The following is a 16,269-nucleotide window of genomic DNA, read 5'->3' on the forward strand; positions in this document are numbered from 1 at the left end:
ACCAAAATGGAAGAGTAACTTAGCAGATTTAACCTCAGAACATTCTGCAAGCCAGTCACCTTCAGGTCCCTTTAGGAGCCAAGAGGCCCAAGCTGTCAGTTCACTTTTGAGATAATTCATTGAGCATTTAACATTCATCAGGCCATGGAGATGCAAAGATAAGACATGAGCCTGTCCACCAGAAAATAAAATTATAAAAAGGTACGCAGTCAAGTGCAGAAGACACACCTGCAAACTGGTATTATTATTTCACGGAGCGGTCAGGGCAGCAGCAGGGAGATTTATAGGATCAGCGCAGAGAGTGGAATAGCAAGGCTGTGTTGTGATCCTGATTGCTTCATCTAGTTTCCCAGTAAAACTCTTTCAAGGCTATCCGTTTAGGTACCAGGGAGGAAAAGAAAAAGATAATTGAGTAATAAAGATGTCTCAAGGCTAGTAACCTAATTGGAACTGGAAAAAGATTAGCAGTTGATTCTCAAACTTATTCACATGGCTGCCAAGGGTAACTTTGCCAGAACCAAGATAGCATCTCTGACGAGTTCTGACCCGTCAGCGTTGGTAACCTGTAGCGGGTTGGGTAAATTTAATCTTGCACATTTAAGATGGGATGCGCACCCTCTATTCCATGTCTGTTGGCTTGAGTTCCCGCAGGACCCACACTGGTTTGCAACAGGCTGAAAGAGCCTCATTATTTGGTGGTCTCTTTGAGCTCTAAAATGCAATTCTGTTCCATGAGAGGATCCAAACAGATACCTCCTTTCTCTCCTAGTCACAGAATTGCGTGGGCCGCACACTATTCATGGTCATTATCTTTCTCATGAAAAGTCCCCAAATAGTTAACAATTCCATGAATTGTTACCAGTAGCTCTCTGTGTAATCTTGGGCAGGTTACTTAACCTCTGTGTGCCTGTTTCCTCTCCAGTAAAAGGCCTAACACGTACCTTGTAGGGTTGTGTTATTAACTGAGCTAATCTCTGTAAAACACGTAAATAGGACCTGCCATATAGGATACAGCCAAGAGATGTTATTGCTGTTATTATTATCATTATTAGTATTTTTTTAACCTAGCCACAAAATCCATGTCTTCAAAGAATCCAAATATTTGGAGGCCAGGATACATAAGCCAAAAGTGAATTCTGTGAGTTTCAGGGACTCCGCACAGCCCTGAGCATTTGTCCTTTCTCAGTCCCTGCTCCCCAGTCATCTCCAAGTCAGCACCTTGGCATTTGGGGCCTTGCCTGAGGTCCAGTGGAACATCACATCTTCAGGCTGAGAAAGTCAGCTAATGGGAGCAGCAGTGTCTGGGAGGAGATTCATGCTGGGGAATCCAAACTTGTTTCTCAGCTTCATGGAAACAGTCATCAGTTATGTGGCCCTCGCTGCCCTATAAAGCTGCAGAGAGAGACAGAGAAAAAGGAACAAAGATCACCCCCACTAATAAGTCTACTGCCTGGAGTCTGCTGGGAGGTTGGGTAATTGCAAATAAATACCAGACGTAGAACAGTGGCCCATTTTACATATCCCTCGTGCATTATGCTGAATGCAATACTGCTAAGACTGTTAGACTCAAATGGTCAGGAGGTTTGTGTTCAAATCCCAGCTCTGCCCTTGGCTTGCTCTTTGATACTGACAAACTCTGTCAGCTCAGTTTCCTATCTGAAAAGTAGAGGGAAGGAGAGCGTTCCTTCCTGCACTGACATTCCCTGCCCCCTACCCAGGCTGCTTGGAGGGAAGCAAAAGATCCGGTCTTAACACCCTCAGCAACAGAACGTCTGAATACCTCGTTGCAGAGTTTGGAGGAGGGCTGTCACCAGGCACGGCTAATAAAAGTGGATGGTGTGCTAGGTGTTCTTCCGAGAGGCAGAAGGAGGCATGTGACCTCTTAGACAAGGAGCTCTCTGGCTTCTCTGGACCAACGGGACTAAACTGGCTCTAAGAATAAATGGGGAGAGGGCTCCGAGGAGGAGGGCCACAGGGTGCATGTGAATGGGCAGCTCCTGATGGAGAGTGGTTCTGAGATAATTGCATGTCTCAGGTGTGCTGGAAGGCAAGGGGCCAGAGGTTGAGTGCAGAAAGCAGCCAAGAGGGTAGTTATCTCCTAATTATTGCTTGTGCTGGAATGTTTTATTCCCTTTAGAAAATGGTCTAATTGTTTTGGGGATTTTTTTTTTCATGCAGTAGGAAAACAGCCAGGTGGGGTCCGTCCAAACCGTGTGGGTGGTGTTCTCTAATTGCTGGGCTGGACTTTCTTTTGCCAATTAGGTGGCTTCCATAGACCTGCCCTTTTCTAGTTTGATTACTACATGGGGCAACTTACTTTTGTATAACCTCTTTCATACTGAGTGGATCTGCTTTCAACATGTAAATTCCATCTTGGCACAATTGGGTGCTTTCAAAAGCCTGCACTCAGACTGAAATCAAAATCAGATAATGACTTACGTGAAAAGAAATACAGGGAACGTCTTCTCCCCAGGGTTGGTTTCTGTCAGCATCTCTACCTCGTTAAAGGTCCCCTTAATATCTGTGTGTTAGCTGTTGATGTGGAAAGGACAGTGGTTGAGCAGATTTTTAGCTAAAAGGAGGTGTTTACTGAGAACTTCTTGGTTTTCTTACTTCATACTCAAAAATTAACTCAAAATGAATCATCATCTAAATGGTGAGAGTGAAAACTATAAAACTTAGAATATGAGTAAGTATTCATGACCTTGGATTAGACAAAACCTTCTTAGATATGACAGCAAAAGCACAAGCAACAGAAGAAAACATAAATTGGGCTTCCTCAAAATTTAAAAAGTTTGTGCTGTGAAGGACATCATTAGAAAAATGAGAAGACAGCCCACAGAATCAGAGAAGCTTACATCTGATAAGGGACATGTATCCAGAATATTTAAAGAACACTTACAACTCAATAATAAAAAGACAACCAAATTTAGAAATGGGCAAAAGATTTGAATAGACAATTTCTCCAATGACGATATACAGCTAGCCAATAAGCACTATGAAAAGATGCTAAACTTCATTAGTCATCAGGGAAATGCAAAGCAGAACCACAATGAGATACCACTTCCCACCCTCTAGGATGGCTGTGGTCAAACAGCCATCAACAAGTGTTGGTGAGAATGTGGAGAATTGGAACCCTCATATGCAGCTGGCTGGAACGTAAAATAGTGCTTTGGAAAACAGTCCTCAAAATGTGAAACATAGAGTTGCCAAATGATCCAGCAATTCAATTTCACTTCTTTCCCATGTTCACAGCAGCTTCATTCACAGTAGTAAGCAATCCACATGTCCATCAACTGATGAGTGAACGAACAAAACATAGTATATCCATAAAATGGAATATTATTTACTGATAAATGCTATGGCATGGATAGACATTGAGAACATTATGCTAAGTGAAAGAAGCCAGTCACAAAAGTGTACATATTATGATTCTGTTTATATAAAATGTCCAAAAATAAGCACATCTGTAGAGACAGAAAGCAGACTAGTGGTTGCCCAGGGCTGTAGGCAGATCGGGTAGGGGCTGGGGGAAAATAGGGACTGACCGCTAATGCTATGGGGTTTCTTTTTGGGGTGATAGAAGCGTTGGAAAATTGCATTGTGGTGATAGTTCTACAATTCTGTGACTATCCTAAAAATCGCTGAATAGTGCACTTTAAATGGATTTGGCATGTGAATTGTATCTCAGAGCTGTGTACAAAGTAAGTTATGGTTTTATTCTTAAAATTCAGCACCTGGAGGTCCTCTGCTGCTCTTGAAGGAAAGAGGAACAGTCAGTAAATATTTAGGGACTGCATAGAAGTTAGCTGGAAGTTTGATTCTTGGAGCATGGAGTAATGGAGAGAAGCAGGGTTTGTCTTCAAGGAGCTTGTATACAAATATAGAAGACAAGATTAGGCTAGGTTTATAAATAGCAAAAATATCTCCCACCCCTAATCATCTGTGGTAATCCAGGTCCTCTGGAAGCCCTTCTCACTAACTGCCCAGAAAATCAAGAACTATGCCAAGCCAGTGGAGGAAGGAGTGTCTATTACATTCCAAAGTAAAATATAAATATTTTAAAAATTATCCCTGTCTGCCTCCTGGGACTCTTGTGTGGGTCACAAATTGGGATAATAAGGGTGCCAGGCCTTTGAAGTCAGCCAAGGCTATTTAGGGTCCAGTTATTTGGCTTGCTTTATATCTTTTCTCGACTCTAGGGAAAGGTTTGTTGAGAAAGCCTAGTTCATTTGGTAACAGTTGTCAAACACCTGCTATGTGCAGGGGCTGAGTGAGAGGGGCAGCAGGTAAACATGCAGTGACCACAGTTTCTGAAAAGTGCTCTGGCCAGGACAGTAGAGGCTGCTCCTAGGGCACATGGCAGAGGGCATTTAACCTAGACCTGGGGGATGAGGAAGGCTTCCAGGAGAAGTTAGCCAGGAGAAGGAGGGTGGATGGCATATATATTCTGGGCAAAGGAAACCTACCATTCAGGTGCCATTCTGGTCCTTTCATACACATTATCTGTTGGTCACCCTCACTGTCACCCTGTAATACAAGGTATTATTATTCCCATTTTACAGATTAGAAAACGGACACTCAGGGCCTTTAAAGGACTTCCCAAAGACAAAGATGATAAGTGGCAGAGTTGGAATTTAACCCAGTTTTTCTACTATCAAAGCCAAAATGCTTTTTAAACTCTGCTGTACTACTTCTTCGAACACTACAAGACTACATGTTTTATAACATATTTTTTCTGATTACAGAGATACTTATGTTTGATCATTGTTGCAAGTTTAGAAAATATAGAAAAAACATAAAGATTAAAAATGATTCATGATCCTGCAAACAAGGTGGTGTACAGATCACTGCAAACAAGGTGGTGTATAGGTTGTCTAGCCTCCAAACTGGATTATGCTAAGAATCTGTTTTTTACAAAACTATATTAATAATATTTTCTGTGTTATTAAACATTCTCCTATATAGTAATTGTAATGGTTGTCAAGTATTCTGTCTTTGGGATTTACTATAATTCTACCCAATTACATGGCTAAACTTTTAGGATATCACCCCCCTCCAACTTTTGCTGTTATAACCAATATTGTGATGAATATTTTTGCAGATCAATCTTTGTCTCAGTCTTAGATAATTTTTTAGAATTTAGCCTAAGGAATTTCTGTGTCAAAAAGCCATGCACATTTTAAGGCTTTTGACTTGAACTCTCAGGTTGTCTTGAAAAGTGTGTAACAATCACACTTTCATACAGTGTGTTTTTTTTCCTGCTTGCTACAAATATTGTTGTTGTCTTTTTAGCTTGTCAACTTGATAGTTATTGCATTAACATTTTAATTTTCATTTCTTTCCTTATTGTTGAAGTTGAATTCTGAAGCTGCCTATGATTGTCGTATTAAATGCCAAAATATATAATGTTGACCAAAAGTGCATTGAGCATTGAAAAAATGGAGGTGTCTTTGTAGACCAGAGGTGATGGGTTGAGAATATATTTTGCCAAATCCTGCAATTTCACTGCTGGAACAGATGGTTTAGATGCAATGTGAGGTTATACTGGGAGTGGAAAGGTGGAGGGAAGGAATTATTTCTTAGATTCAATAACAATTTTTTACTCACGTAGGTTCTTAAAGGTGGACAGGAAGCACCCACGAAACCCAAAGGTCGCCCCAAGAAGAACTCCATCCCCACATCAGAAGAGATTGAAGCTGAAGAGAAGATGAACAGCCAGGCCCAGGGTCAGGAGCAGCTGGAGCCCTCTCAGGGGCAGGAGGAGCTCTGTGAAGCACAGGAACCGAAAGCACGTGATGTCCCCTTAGAGATGGCAGAGCCACCAGACCCGCCCCAGGAGTTGCCAATACCCTCTTCGGAACCCCCACCATTAAGCTAAAGTAAAACCCTTTTGAGGGAAGAGGGAGACTGGGGAGAAGGGAAAAGAGAGAAGGCAGGGAGAGTAGGGAGAGAAAACCTTCCAGCAGCCCAGTAAACTGCGGGCGAAGAGATCTACCCGTCTCCCTCCCTCCCACAGTTACCATTGGCCTTGTCATCGCAAGCATTTGACAAAGACTTGCTTGTCTTGGGCCTGTCACTTCCTGAAAGGCTGCTTTAGCTGTGGATGCCCTTGATTAAGGGAGAGAGCGCCTAGGAGCTGCCTGCCCCAGCTGGGGTGACGGCTGTAGGGCTGGGTCTATGTTGCAAGCCCTATATCCTAGCATGTAGTGGAAAGTGCTTAGCTCTCTCCCTCCCGACCTCTGGGCAGCCAGTCATCAAAGCAGAGAGACGTGGCGGCATGTGGGCAGCATGCCCAGGTTCCTTGCTGACTCAGCACTTATTTCTGTAGTTTTTAAAAAAGAATTTAATGTTTTTGGTTGTATTTTTTGGGGGGTTGAGGGTGGGCAAAAACATGGGGGGAGTTCTGAGTTGTTAGAAATGTTTCTGAATCAAGTTTGTTTGAAGACACGTGTGCCTTTGTACCCATTATAAGATGGTCATAAGACCCAAGAACTGATAAGCTTTGGTGTTTTTTTTTTTTTTTTTTTTTTGCTTCATTTACCCATTCATGCCTAGGGTTCCATTATTGGAACGCTAAGCTTGTGGGAGTTATTTCTATCCTACTGCTCAAGGTCATCACCAAGATCTGATTTTTCATAAAAAAACATTTGTGACCTTCGGCATAAATGGGTTAAGGTGCCATCCCTGAAACTGCAATGCAGATATGTTCAGATAACTTTTATTTTTTAATTAAAAATAAATCTTTCAAAAGGATTGAGTGTTTTGTGTCTTCTGAGGAGTGTATCTAACCCTTCCTGAATGTGTCCTATGGGAAGAGAGACCCAGAGAGTGAACCAAACTAGGGGGGCCGCCTTTTCCCCATCTATAAAACGAAGGATTGGGCCAGGCCATTGGTGTCCAAGTGCTGAGAGCTGTGGGAGTGGAACCGAGCCTCCAGGATGAGGACAGGGCAGAGTAGCTAGGCTCTCCCTTCCACCTCTCCCACCGCCTTCTGCCAGAGCAGCTCCCTTCTCAGCCGCTTCACATTTGGGGCGTCCAATGGTCTTACTTTTTTAAAGAGGTAAGAAATGTATATGCTTCAAAAGTCAAAACCATAAAAAAGAAGTCTTGGGCTGGGAGCAGTGGCTCATGCCTGTAATCCCAGCACTTTGGGAGGCCCAGGCAGGCAGATCACCTGAGGTCGGGAGTTCGAGACCAGCCTGACCAACATGGAGAAACCCTGTCTCCACTAAAAATACAAAATTAGCCGGGTGTGGTGGTACATGCCTGTAATCCCAGCTACTTGGGAGGCTGAGGCAGGAGAATCGCTTGAACCTGGGAGGCAGAGGTTGCAGTGAGCCAAGATCATGCCATCGCACTCCAGCCTGGGCAACAAGAGCAGAACTCTGTCTCAAAAAAAAAAACAAAAAGCAAAAAACAAAAAAAACAAAAAAATACTTTCTTCCACCCTGCCCTCTCTTCCCCTGAATCCCCGGTAGGTAATTATTTTTATTGGTTTCTTGTTCATCTTTCCAGGGTTTCTTGACTAAGTATTCATTTGGATGATGGGCTCTGCAACTTTTAACAAAAGAAGACCTGAGAACTACTTGACTAGCTGTGCTGGGTGATTTTAAATTTAAAAATGGTGTTCCACGTTAATTTAAGACCAAAAAGAAGGAGGCTCTAGACTTCCTAGCAGGAGGACTCTGCCTCTGTTTTTTTTTTTTGTCTGATTCTCATGCATTCTGGCCCAGAGCCTGATCTCAGAGGGGTCACCTTTATGATCACTGCCCCAGCGTGCTCACCTGTGATGGCTTACAGGGCTGAATGCCCATTTAGTGGACTCTCAGTTATTAATTACACATGAACTCAGCCCAGCTGCAGGCTTGGAGAATACCAACTTTCAACAGTGGCCTCAGCAAGGAAGCCAAATCTGTTACTACTTCTGTAAAACAATCACATAATTCATTTCAAAGTTAAACAGGAAAGATCCGCGTGTTTTCCATCACCTGGCAGGCCGCCTGCTTTTCTCCATTAACAATCAGAAAGTGACTGCAATTTTGACTTTGCCAAGGCAGTGCCTCATCCCCTTTGTTATTGAGATCAACAGAGAAAGCAGTCTTTTTCTTAACTCTTGTGAATAGACAAAGGAGGGGAGGATTTGGCTTCTGAGAACCAGTTTGAGCAGACCACACCTAGCTGCCTGTGCGAGGTTGCTTGCACCAAGCAGGCAGAATGCTGTCTCCTCCACCTTAGCCCACCCCATGGTACGGTTTTATGATCTGCCTACCAGGTGGTGTCACAATGAGCCAAAGAATGTGCACAATGGCCAAAGTAAGCTGGTGGGTCAGTGTTAGTTCTGTGTCAATCCTAAGGAAGCGTTCTGTCCCATTCGCGCCACCCCAGAGAGGCCTCCTGTCTGGATGCTGGCTTCCCAGGATGGTGTTCCATCTCTTGCCCTGGGCTCCCATGATGTCCTTTTCTTTTTTTTTAAGTTCAGGGGTACATCTGCAGGTTTGTTACATTGGTAAGTTTGTGTCATGGGGGTTCGTTGTACAGATGATTTCATCGCCCAGGTATTTCAGCCTAGTACCCATTAATTATTTTTCCTGATCCTCTCCCTCCCTCCCACCGTCCTCCCTCTGGTAGGTGCCAGTGTATTTTTTTCCCCCTCTATGTGTCCATGTGTTTTCATGATGTCCTCTTCTGAGGTGCCTGACAGTGACTGTCACCGCACAATATACGTGTCCATACACAGTGGTATTCCTGAGCGCTGGGTTCTGGGAGCTATTTCAGACCTCCGACTCTCGCTCCTTGGCATGTGACCTGTGCTTTTGTGTCTTGCCCGTAGGGGTTGAATTCATTGGTGAATGTAAGACCTCTGATGATCTTTCCTTGTGTTTTGGAGGGTCCAAGCCCAAGACTTTGGCTTGTCTTCCGGCCTCAGTTATGCGTAGCTTTGCCTGGTGACCCAGAGAGGCCAGGCTGGGCCTTTTAAAATGTTATTTTTTTAATTGACAAATAAAAATTGTGTATATTTATGGGGTATAACATGATGTTTTGAAACATGTATGCATTGTGGAATGGCTAAATCAAGCTAATTAACATATGCATGACCTCACATATTTATCTATGGTGAAAGCACTTAAAATCTACTCTCTCAGCAATTTTCATGTATACAATACATAATTCACAAGTCACCATGTTGTACAATACGCCTCTTGAACTTATTTCTCCTAACTGAAATTTTGTACCCTTTGACCAACATCTCTCCAACCTCCCTCTACCCGCTACCGCTGGCAATCACCATTTTACTCTTTGCTTCTATAAGTTCAGCTTTTTTAGATTCCACATGAAAGTAACCTAAACGCCCATCAATGATAGACTGGATGAAGAAAATGTGTTACATATACACCATAGAGTACTATGCAACCGTAAAAAAGAACAAGATCATGTCATTTGCAGGGACATGGATGGAGCTGGATGGAGGCCATTATCCTCAGCAAACTAACGCAGGAACGGAAAACCAATTACCACATGTTCTCACTTATAAGTGGGAGCTGAATGATGAGAACACATGGACATATGGCGGAGAACACCACACACTGGAGGCTTTCAGAGGGTGGAGGGTGGGAGGAGGGAGAAGATCAGGAAAAACAACTAATGGGCACGAGGTGTAATGCCTGGGTGATGAAATAATCTGTACAACAAACCCCCATGACGTAAGTTTACCTCTGTAACAAACCCACGCTTATGCCCGGAGCTTAAAAGTTAAAAAGAAAGTGACCATATAAGATATTTACCTTCCTGTGTCTGGCTTATTTCCCTTAACATAATGTCCTCCAGGCCATCATGTCACCACAAATGACAGGATTCCCTTCTCTTTAAAGGCTGAGTAGCATTCCATTGTGTATATAGATGACATTTTTTCTCTCCATTCTTCTTGTGATGGACACTTAGGCTGTTTCCATAGCTTGGCTATCGTGACTGCGGCTACAGCAAACATGGGGGTGCAAATATCTCTAACACGCTGATTTAATTTCCTTTGGTGTACACCCAGGAGTGAGATTGCTGGGTCATATGGTACTTCCACTTTTAATTTTTTGAGGAAAGGGCTGGCCTTTTGAATGTGAATAGGGACCCTGCTGTCTGAGCCCTGCTTAAGAGCCAAGCCCTGCTCCTCCAACTTCATCCTTCCTTTTTTTTCCCGAGTTCCCAAGGCTTGTGACTGGCAACCAGAAACCAGCTTCACAGCTTTGCTCTGAAGCATGTTGAGTTGGAGGCAGTCCTGTGTGGGTCTGGAGCAGGGCTACACAGCGATCTCCAGCATGGAGCGCACTTTCCTCTCTCAGCTTCTTTCTCTGGGTGTCTCAATTTTTGCTTTCCCACGGCCATTTACCTTTCCAGGCCTTGCCAAACAAAAGCATCCTCTCCCATTTCCGGCATCCAGGATGGTGGCCCCTGCAAGTTCAGGGTGTTACGCAACACCATGCTGCTGTTTTGAAGTTTTCCAGAAAAAGGAGAGAGCCATGACCAGTTCTCAGGAATCTGACGTGGAGAAGCTGACCTCTTAGGGACTTTAGCTCTCTCCTCTAGAAGTGTCTCTCCTCTAGGAGGCTTGGATTGCACTTACACAAGCACACTGCCCTTCTGCAGCCCCCTTGGGCTTTGAAATGGGCTGTTTCCTCCAGTTTTATACAAACTCATTAATCACAGAGAGCTTAATGTCTTTCCTGGGGTCCTATGGTTACTCAGGGGCCTTGCTGGGAACTAAGGTCCCAGGCCAGACTCCCTGCAGTGAGTCTTTGCCATTAGCACGCCTTCCCTCCTCCTGGAAACACTGCAGTGGAAAAGCTCCCTGCACTCAGTTTTCTTCCCAGTGCAGGGATTTGGAGGTGGGGGATTCCTGCCTCTGCCTCCGCGGTGTGCATCTTAACTGCTAAAAAGCGAAGAATTCCTGGAGCAGGTCCCAGACTCCAAGTCTGCGTGTCTGAGTTCCCGTTCTGGATCACTGTGCCCTCGGTTTGCTTACACAGGGTCTGCAAAGGTTTGCTAAGACACAACAGCAGCCCTATTTTTTTTTTGAGACAGAGTCTCACTGTTGCCCAGGCTGGAATGCAATGGCATGATCTTGGCTCACTGCAACCTCTGCCTCCTGGGTTCAAGCGATTCTCCTGCCTCTGCCTCCTGAGTAGCTGGGCTTACAGGTGCATGCCACCACACCCGGCTAATTTTTATATTTTTAGTAGAGACGGGGTTTCACCATGTTGGCCAGGCTGGTCTCTAACTCATGACCTCAAGTGATCTGCCTGCCTCAGCCTCCCAAAGTGCTGAGATTACAGGCGTGAGCCACCGCGCCCGACCCCAGCAGCCCTACCTTGACAGCCAGTTACCACATGGGCCTCATGCTATGAGCCATGAGCCCTCAAACTCGTCTGAACAGATCTATCCAAAACCAGCCTTTCTGAGGCTGGCTTAAAGTTTCTCTGAGTCTGGCCAGTTCTAGAACTGTCTTGAAGAGGGGGTATGAGGGCACTGTGAGCCTTTTCTCCCATCCACAGAGTGCTTAGAGTTCAGCCACCCTTCTCATGACCCTTGAACTTTATTCCACCTCAGCCTTGCCCCACGCCCCTGGGCTGGGTCTGGCTTAGAACTGGACTGGAGGCTATGAAGCTCTGTCCTCCTTAGAAACACTGTTTTGTTAGCCTGGCCTAGTGTCCGCTCAGCAGAAAGTGAGCAGGGACTTAGCAGTCACCTGGCTGACAGTCTGCATTAAAGACCATCCCAAGGGCTTCCCCCTACTCTCTCTCCCACCAGGATCAACGCTAGCTGGTAGTCGGATCGTCTGGCAGTTTTCCACAGGTGCTACCTAAATCTTCCCTCGCATTATATTTGAAAGGAACCTTTGAGGGGCAGGTAGTGTTGGGGTTAAAGAGCTAAAACATGCTTTGCACAAAAAACTTGTTTCTCAGGATTTCTACGCATTTAATTGCCTGTGTTTGCCTATAGCCCTGAGTGTCTCTGTTGCTCTTTGTGTAAATATCTCCTCTTCCAGTCCCCTCCCACTCTCCACGTGGTAGCCCTTGTTAGTGCTGTGTCCCTTCCAGGCACAGCGGTATCTCTCCTCCTCTTTTGACTCTGCCCTAGAGTGCCCTGTGGCCCAGGGTCCTTTCTTCTGGCCACCTGGCTTGCCTCTTTCTTAGGCTTCTCAGCATAATGGTTTGAAGTCACCATTCCCTGCAAGTGTTCTTAATTAACCTCACCTTTTCACCAGTCTATTCTGTTAACTCCTGCCTCATCTCTTCCTCTTAATGCACCATTTGTAATTATCATTGCGGTCCTGACGTATTTCCAGGGGACATGGATTAGTTTTTTTCCCCGACTAGAGGGTAAATTCCTCGAGGCGTTTTTTTCAGTTTATATGTTCTGAGTTCCTTTTGCTGTGCTGAAGTCTCCAAAGCCCAAAGACAGGACTTAAAGGATCTGGATTCTCATGGTCTCCAGCTGACTTCTGTCTTGGAGGCTTCTCCAGGAACTCAGCTTTCAGGATTAGAGCCAAAATCTCAGAATAAGCAGCAGCCAGAGACATCCTTTCCATTTTGCGGAGGGGTAAACTGGAAGAGATGTCAACGACTTGAGAGAGGGCCTCAAGGCCAACCAGGGCCAGAGCCGGTGCAGCCCTGCCCTTAGAAAGCAGTGCCTGGGACCTCCTACCACCAGAAGCTCGTCAGCCACCATCCATGCCAACAAGTATTTCTTCAGCATTTATTTTGTGCCTAGCCCTGTGCTAATACTATGAGAGGAAGGTGGGTGGGAGGGGGAGAAGGGGGCAAAGTAACCTGTTCCTTCCCTCAAATACACTAAAATCTTGTTGGATAAACTTATAATCTAGTGAATTTGGGGGTGGGGCCAGGGATTCCAGCCAAGGTTTTATAATATTTACGCCTCCCCTTACGCTGCACGATGGCGTTCTTTCTGGGCAAGAAAGGTGATTCATGGAAGATGCATTCCTAAGCACATCCTCACCAGGCTAAGACACTAAGAGAGGGTTCATGCCTTAGGTAGGCCTCTTGTGCCCCTGGAAGGGTGATTAACACTGCAATAAGAGGTGTTTGCTAAATTCACCTGAGTATGCCTCTAATCCCAGATTGTTAACCAAATCCTGGGTGGAGAATAGTTTGGGACAAGCAGGCAGATCCAGATAATACTGTCTGTAATCTGGGCACCGATCCTGAGGAAAGTGGCTGCCACCAGCCTGGTTTCCCAGCCTTGCACTTTGCCTTTGCCTTACCCATGGGCAGTGGATGGGGCAGCCTTCCTGCTTCCTTTCCCACTCTGCTTGCACTCCATCCAGGTGTGCTCTGGCACTGGCCTCCACCTGCTGCTCTGTGCTGTCAGCTTCTGGCATCTGCAGGTCAGCCATGGCCAGGAGGGGCCAGGGCGGAAACCGCCTGCCGAGGGGTGCTGTGTAAATCACCATGACAGGCTCCTTTCATGCCTGCCGGCCTGGCCTCCTTTCTTTCCCAAACCCTCTTCCTTTCTGTTTATTTTTGTTGCGGATTTATTAGACACACAGTTAAGTGCCCATTTAGCTCTGCAAACTGTCATCATGCCTGCTTCATGAATAAGATCATTCACTCACAAAAGCCTTTAAACATTTTTTTTAAAGAGGGTGGGGGAGGCATGGGGGACAGGAGAGGAGGAGGAAATAGTGCCCCAGGTTAGTGAGGAGGCCAAGAACAACCGAAACCCAAGCAGCGGCCTCTCCTGTGGCTCAAGAATGTAACAAGGGCCCTCACAGTTGCCCTGAATTTACCCTGTTTGTCAAGACATGTATCGTCGCTCCTGCAGGATTCTGAGGTCTAGAGTTCTTCTTTGTCTGGGCTGCCAGAGAGCAGACGGTGTGGGGCGGGTTCAGTGGCTGCTGTGCACCTGCTCAAAATGGTTCCCAAGAACCTCCGGGCATGTCAGGCCAAATCTGTGCCCCTTTGGGATCCTCAGTCAATTTCCTCAATCCAAACTCTCTTGGTTTTCCCAGGGCTTCCCTCCTTCTGGTGGCATCTCTTCCCAAGCACCTGGCTCCTTAAACACACAAATTGCTCAGCTGAAAGTAGCAAGAGTCCTAAGTGTGGTGGCTCATGCCTGTAATGCCAAACACTTTGGGAGGCTGAGGTGGGAGGACTGCTTGAGCCCAGGAGGTTGAGGCTGCAGTGTGCTGTGATCATGTCACTGCACTCCAGCCTGGGCAACAGTGCAACCTTGCCACACACACACAAAAGGTAGCTAGAGCCTGGTCCAGTGTCATTTTAATGCATGCAGACTATACATCAGGCACCAGAACAAGGAAGTTCTTTATATCATCACGTTTCATCACCTCAGCAGCCCTATGCAGTAGGTTCTATTACTGTCTCCATTTCAGAGGTGGGGAGACTGAGACTTAATGTGGCTAGGTAACTTGCAGAGTTATCAACACAGCTGGGAGGTTTTTTATCCTTATATTGGGCCTGTGCTTACCTCCAAGGAGTCTGAGTTGGCCAAGCCTGATCTCAGAGCAGAGTGCCGAGGCAGGCTGACCCTGCAACCCCCAGCATGGGTGGGTGCCCTTGCCCCTACACTGCTGTAATTGGGCCATCTCTCACAGCCTACTCTCACTGTTTAGGGTGCAGTCCTCCCCTCGAGTGTGAATGATGAAACCCTCCATCCACTCACCTGTACTAGCAACAAGTCTGGGTTCCCCGCCACCTCTTTGGTTGTGTATCAGGGGGTCAGGAACATTTGAGGGCATCGGAGTGTGTTGGCACGTGCACTAACCTTGGGAGGGGTGCCAGCCTCTGGAGGAACTTGGAGGGTGAGCCCTCATCTGAAGCACAGTAACAGGACAGCGTCCTCACTGTGGTGCAGCAAGCCTCGCTAGGGTACAAGGCTTCCCACATCAGAGCAGGAGGGGCACAAGTGGAAGTTTGAATCTCAGTAGATGCTCCTGGAATGCAGAGTCCTCTGTCCAAGCTGCAGATGCGGATGCTGCCCCTTCTCAGCCATTGTCGCAGTGACCGCTGAGGTCTCAGTAGCCTTGGGGCCCTGGCTCTGGCCCCAGGATCACTTGGCTTCTGCTCCTTAAAGGCCCGGAGCTACTCTTCCTTTCGCTGCTCCCCCATCTCCTTTTCTTCTCTGGTTTCTCTTTTGGCATTTCTTTTTATTTGCAGTGTGTTTTCAATGCAAATAAAGTCCATAATATGAAAAAGTTACTATGAACAGAGCATAATTACACACATACAATGAACAGTCAAAACAGATGTTCCACAAGCAAATATGAAGCAAGAAGGAGTGTTCATTCACCCATACAGAAGCTTGGGATGTGTTGGAGCTGGTTGTTTTGTATTGCTTTCTAAGGATGGCAAATATTTGCTTTTGTTATCAAAGGTACTATGCTTGCTGGGCCCTGGAACACCAGTGCGTGGTCATGGGAATCAGAGACTTCAATGGGTGCATATTTCTAAAGGCTTTTGCCCTCGGAGGCAGCTGTAAAAAACTTTCCAGAATTGAGCCAATTCTAGACTTAGTGGCAGGATCTGACTATTTAAAGCATCAGCTGATATAGAGTGCTCCAAAGACAGCTAACTTTATTCATAAAGGTGAAAAAAAGTATTTATAGACATAGCATACCAGAATTTTTGGGAGGTGAGTTTCCAATGTTCAATTTACTTTATTTTTGACTTTTTGAAAATTAAATAAATCTTTTACAATTTTACATATATTTTACATATGTTGAAATAAAAAGCTCTAATTTAAAGTTATTTGGGGTCATATTCCTGTAGCTAAAAGAATCCAGCCCTCTTTTGGTGAATGGGGATGTGTGAAAGGAAATATCTAACTTTTGACCTTTTTAACACATAAACCAGATTTAATAACTAGCCTTAGACTTTGAGTAGCTTCCAATCCATCATTGCCCTGGCACATGTCAATTACTTACAGCAAGTTAAATGCAAAACCCTAGAAAAGACAATTTAGTTCCCAAGAGAAGAGTAAAGGCTTAGCAATGGAAAACTTTAGAGCACATGAGCACTAAATTAGCATTGCTGAAACAATATGAAACATGGAAACTTTTCATATTATCTAAGACTTTTATAAAGCCTTATAGACTTCATAAGCCAAAGTGAAAACTGAATCTCCATTCCACATCCTATTCTTTTACTCTGGATCAGAGGAAGACTTCTTATTTTTATTCCCAAGGCAGAGCATTTAGATGTCCAAATTTCCTGAGCCATATTTAATAAATTTACAACTCCT

General features: G+C 45.2%; 1 protein-coding gene and 1 long non-coding RNA gene across 2 annotated transcripts in view; one reads left to right on the forward strand and one right to left on the reverse strand.

The window, feature by feature from the left end:
• BARX2 (BARX homeobox 2) overlaps window positions 1-6,756 on the forward strand; it is a 76,763-nt gene extending 70,007 nt beyond the window's left edge. The window contains exon 4 of the mRNA XM_019035984.4: window positions 5,615-6,756. Coding sequence (XP_018891529.2) covers window positions 5,615-5,881 — 267 coding nt within the window. The 3' untranslated portion in view covers window positions 5,882-6,756. The remainder of the gene's footprint in view (window positions 1-5,614) is intronic.
• On the reverse strand, window positions 1,238-5,769 carry LOC129525518 (uncharacterized). The gene is made up of 4 exons (XR_008669880.2): window positions 5,611-5,769; window positions 4,470-4,530; window positions 2,440-2,532; window positions 1,238-1,392 (listed from the first exon to the last, which is right to left on the reverse strand). It is a non-coding gene; the product is annotated as an uncharacterized lncRNA (long non-coding RNA).
• Window positions 6,757-16,269: the final 9,513 nt, after the last annotated feature.

Source organism: Gorilla gorilla, chromosome 9 (assembly GCF_029281585.2).
Source record: "Gorilla gorilla gorilla isolate KB3781 chromosome 9, NHGRI_mGorGor1-v2.1_pri, whole genome shotgun sequence".
Taxonomy (NCBI): Eukaryota; Metazoa; Chordata; class Mammalia; order Primates; family Hominidae; genus Gorilla; species Gorilla gorilla.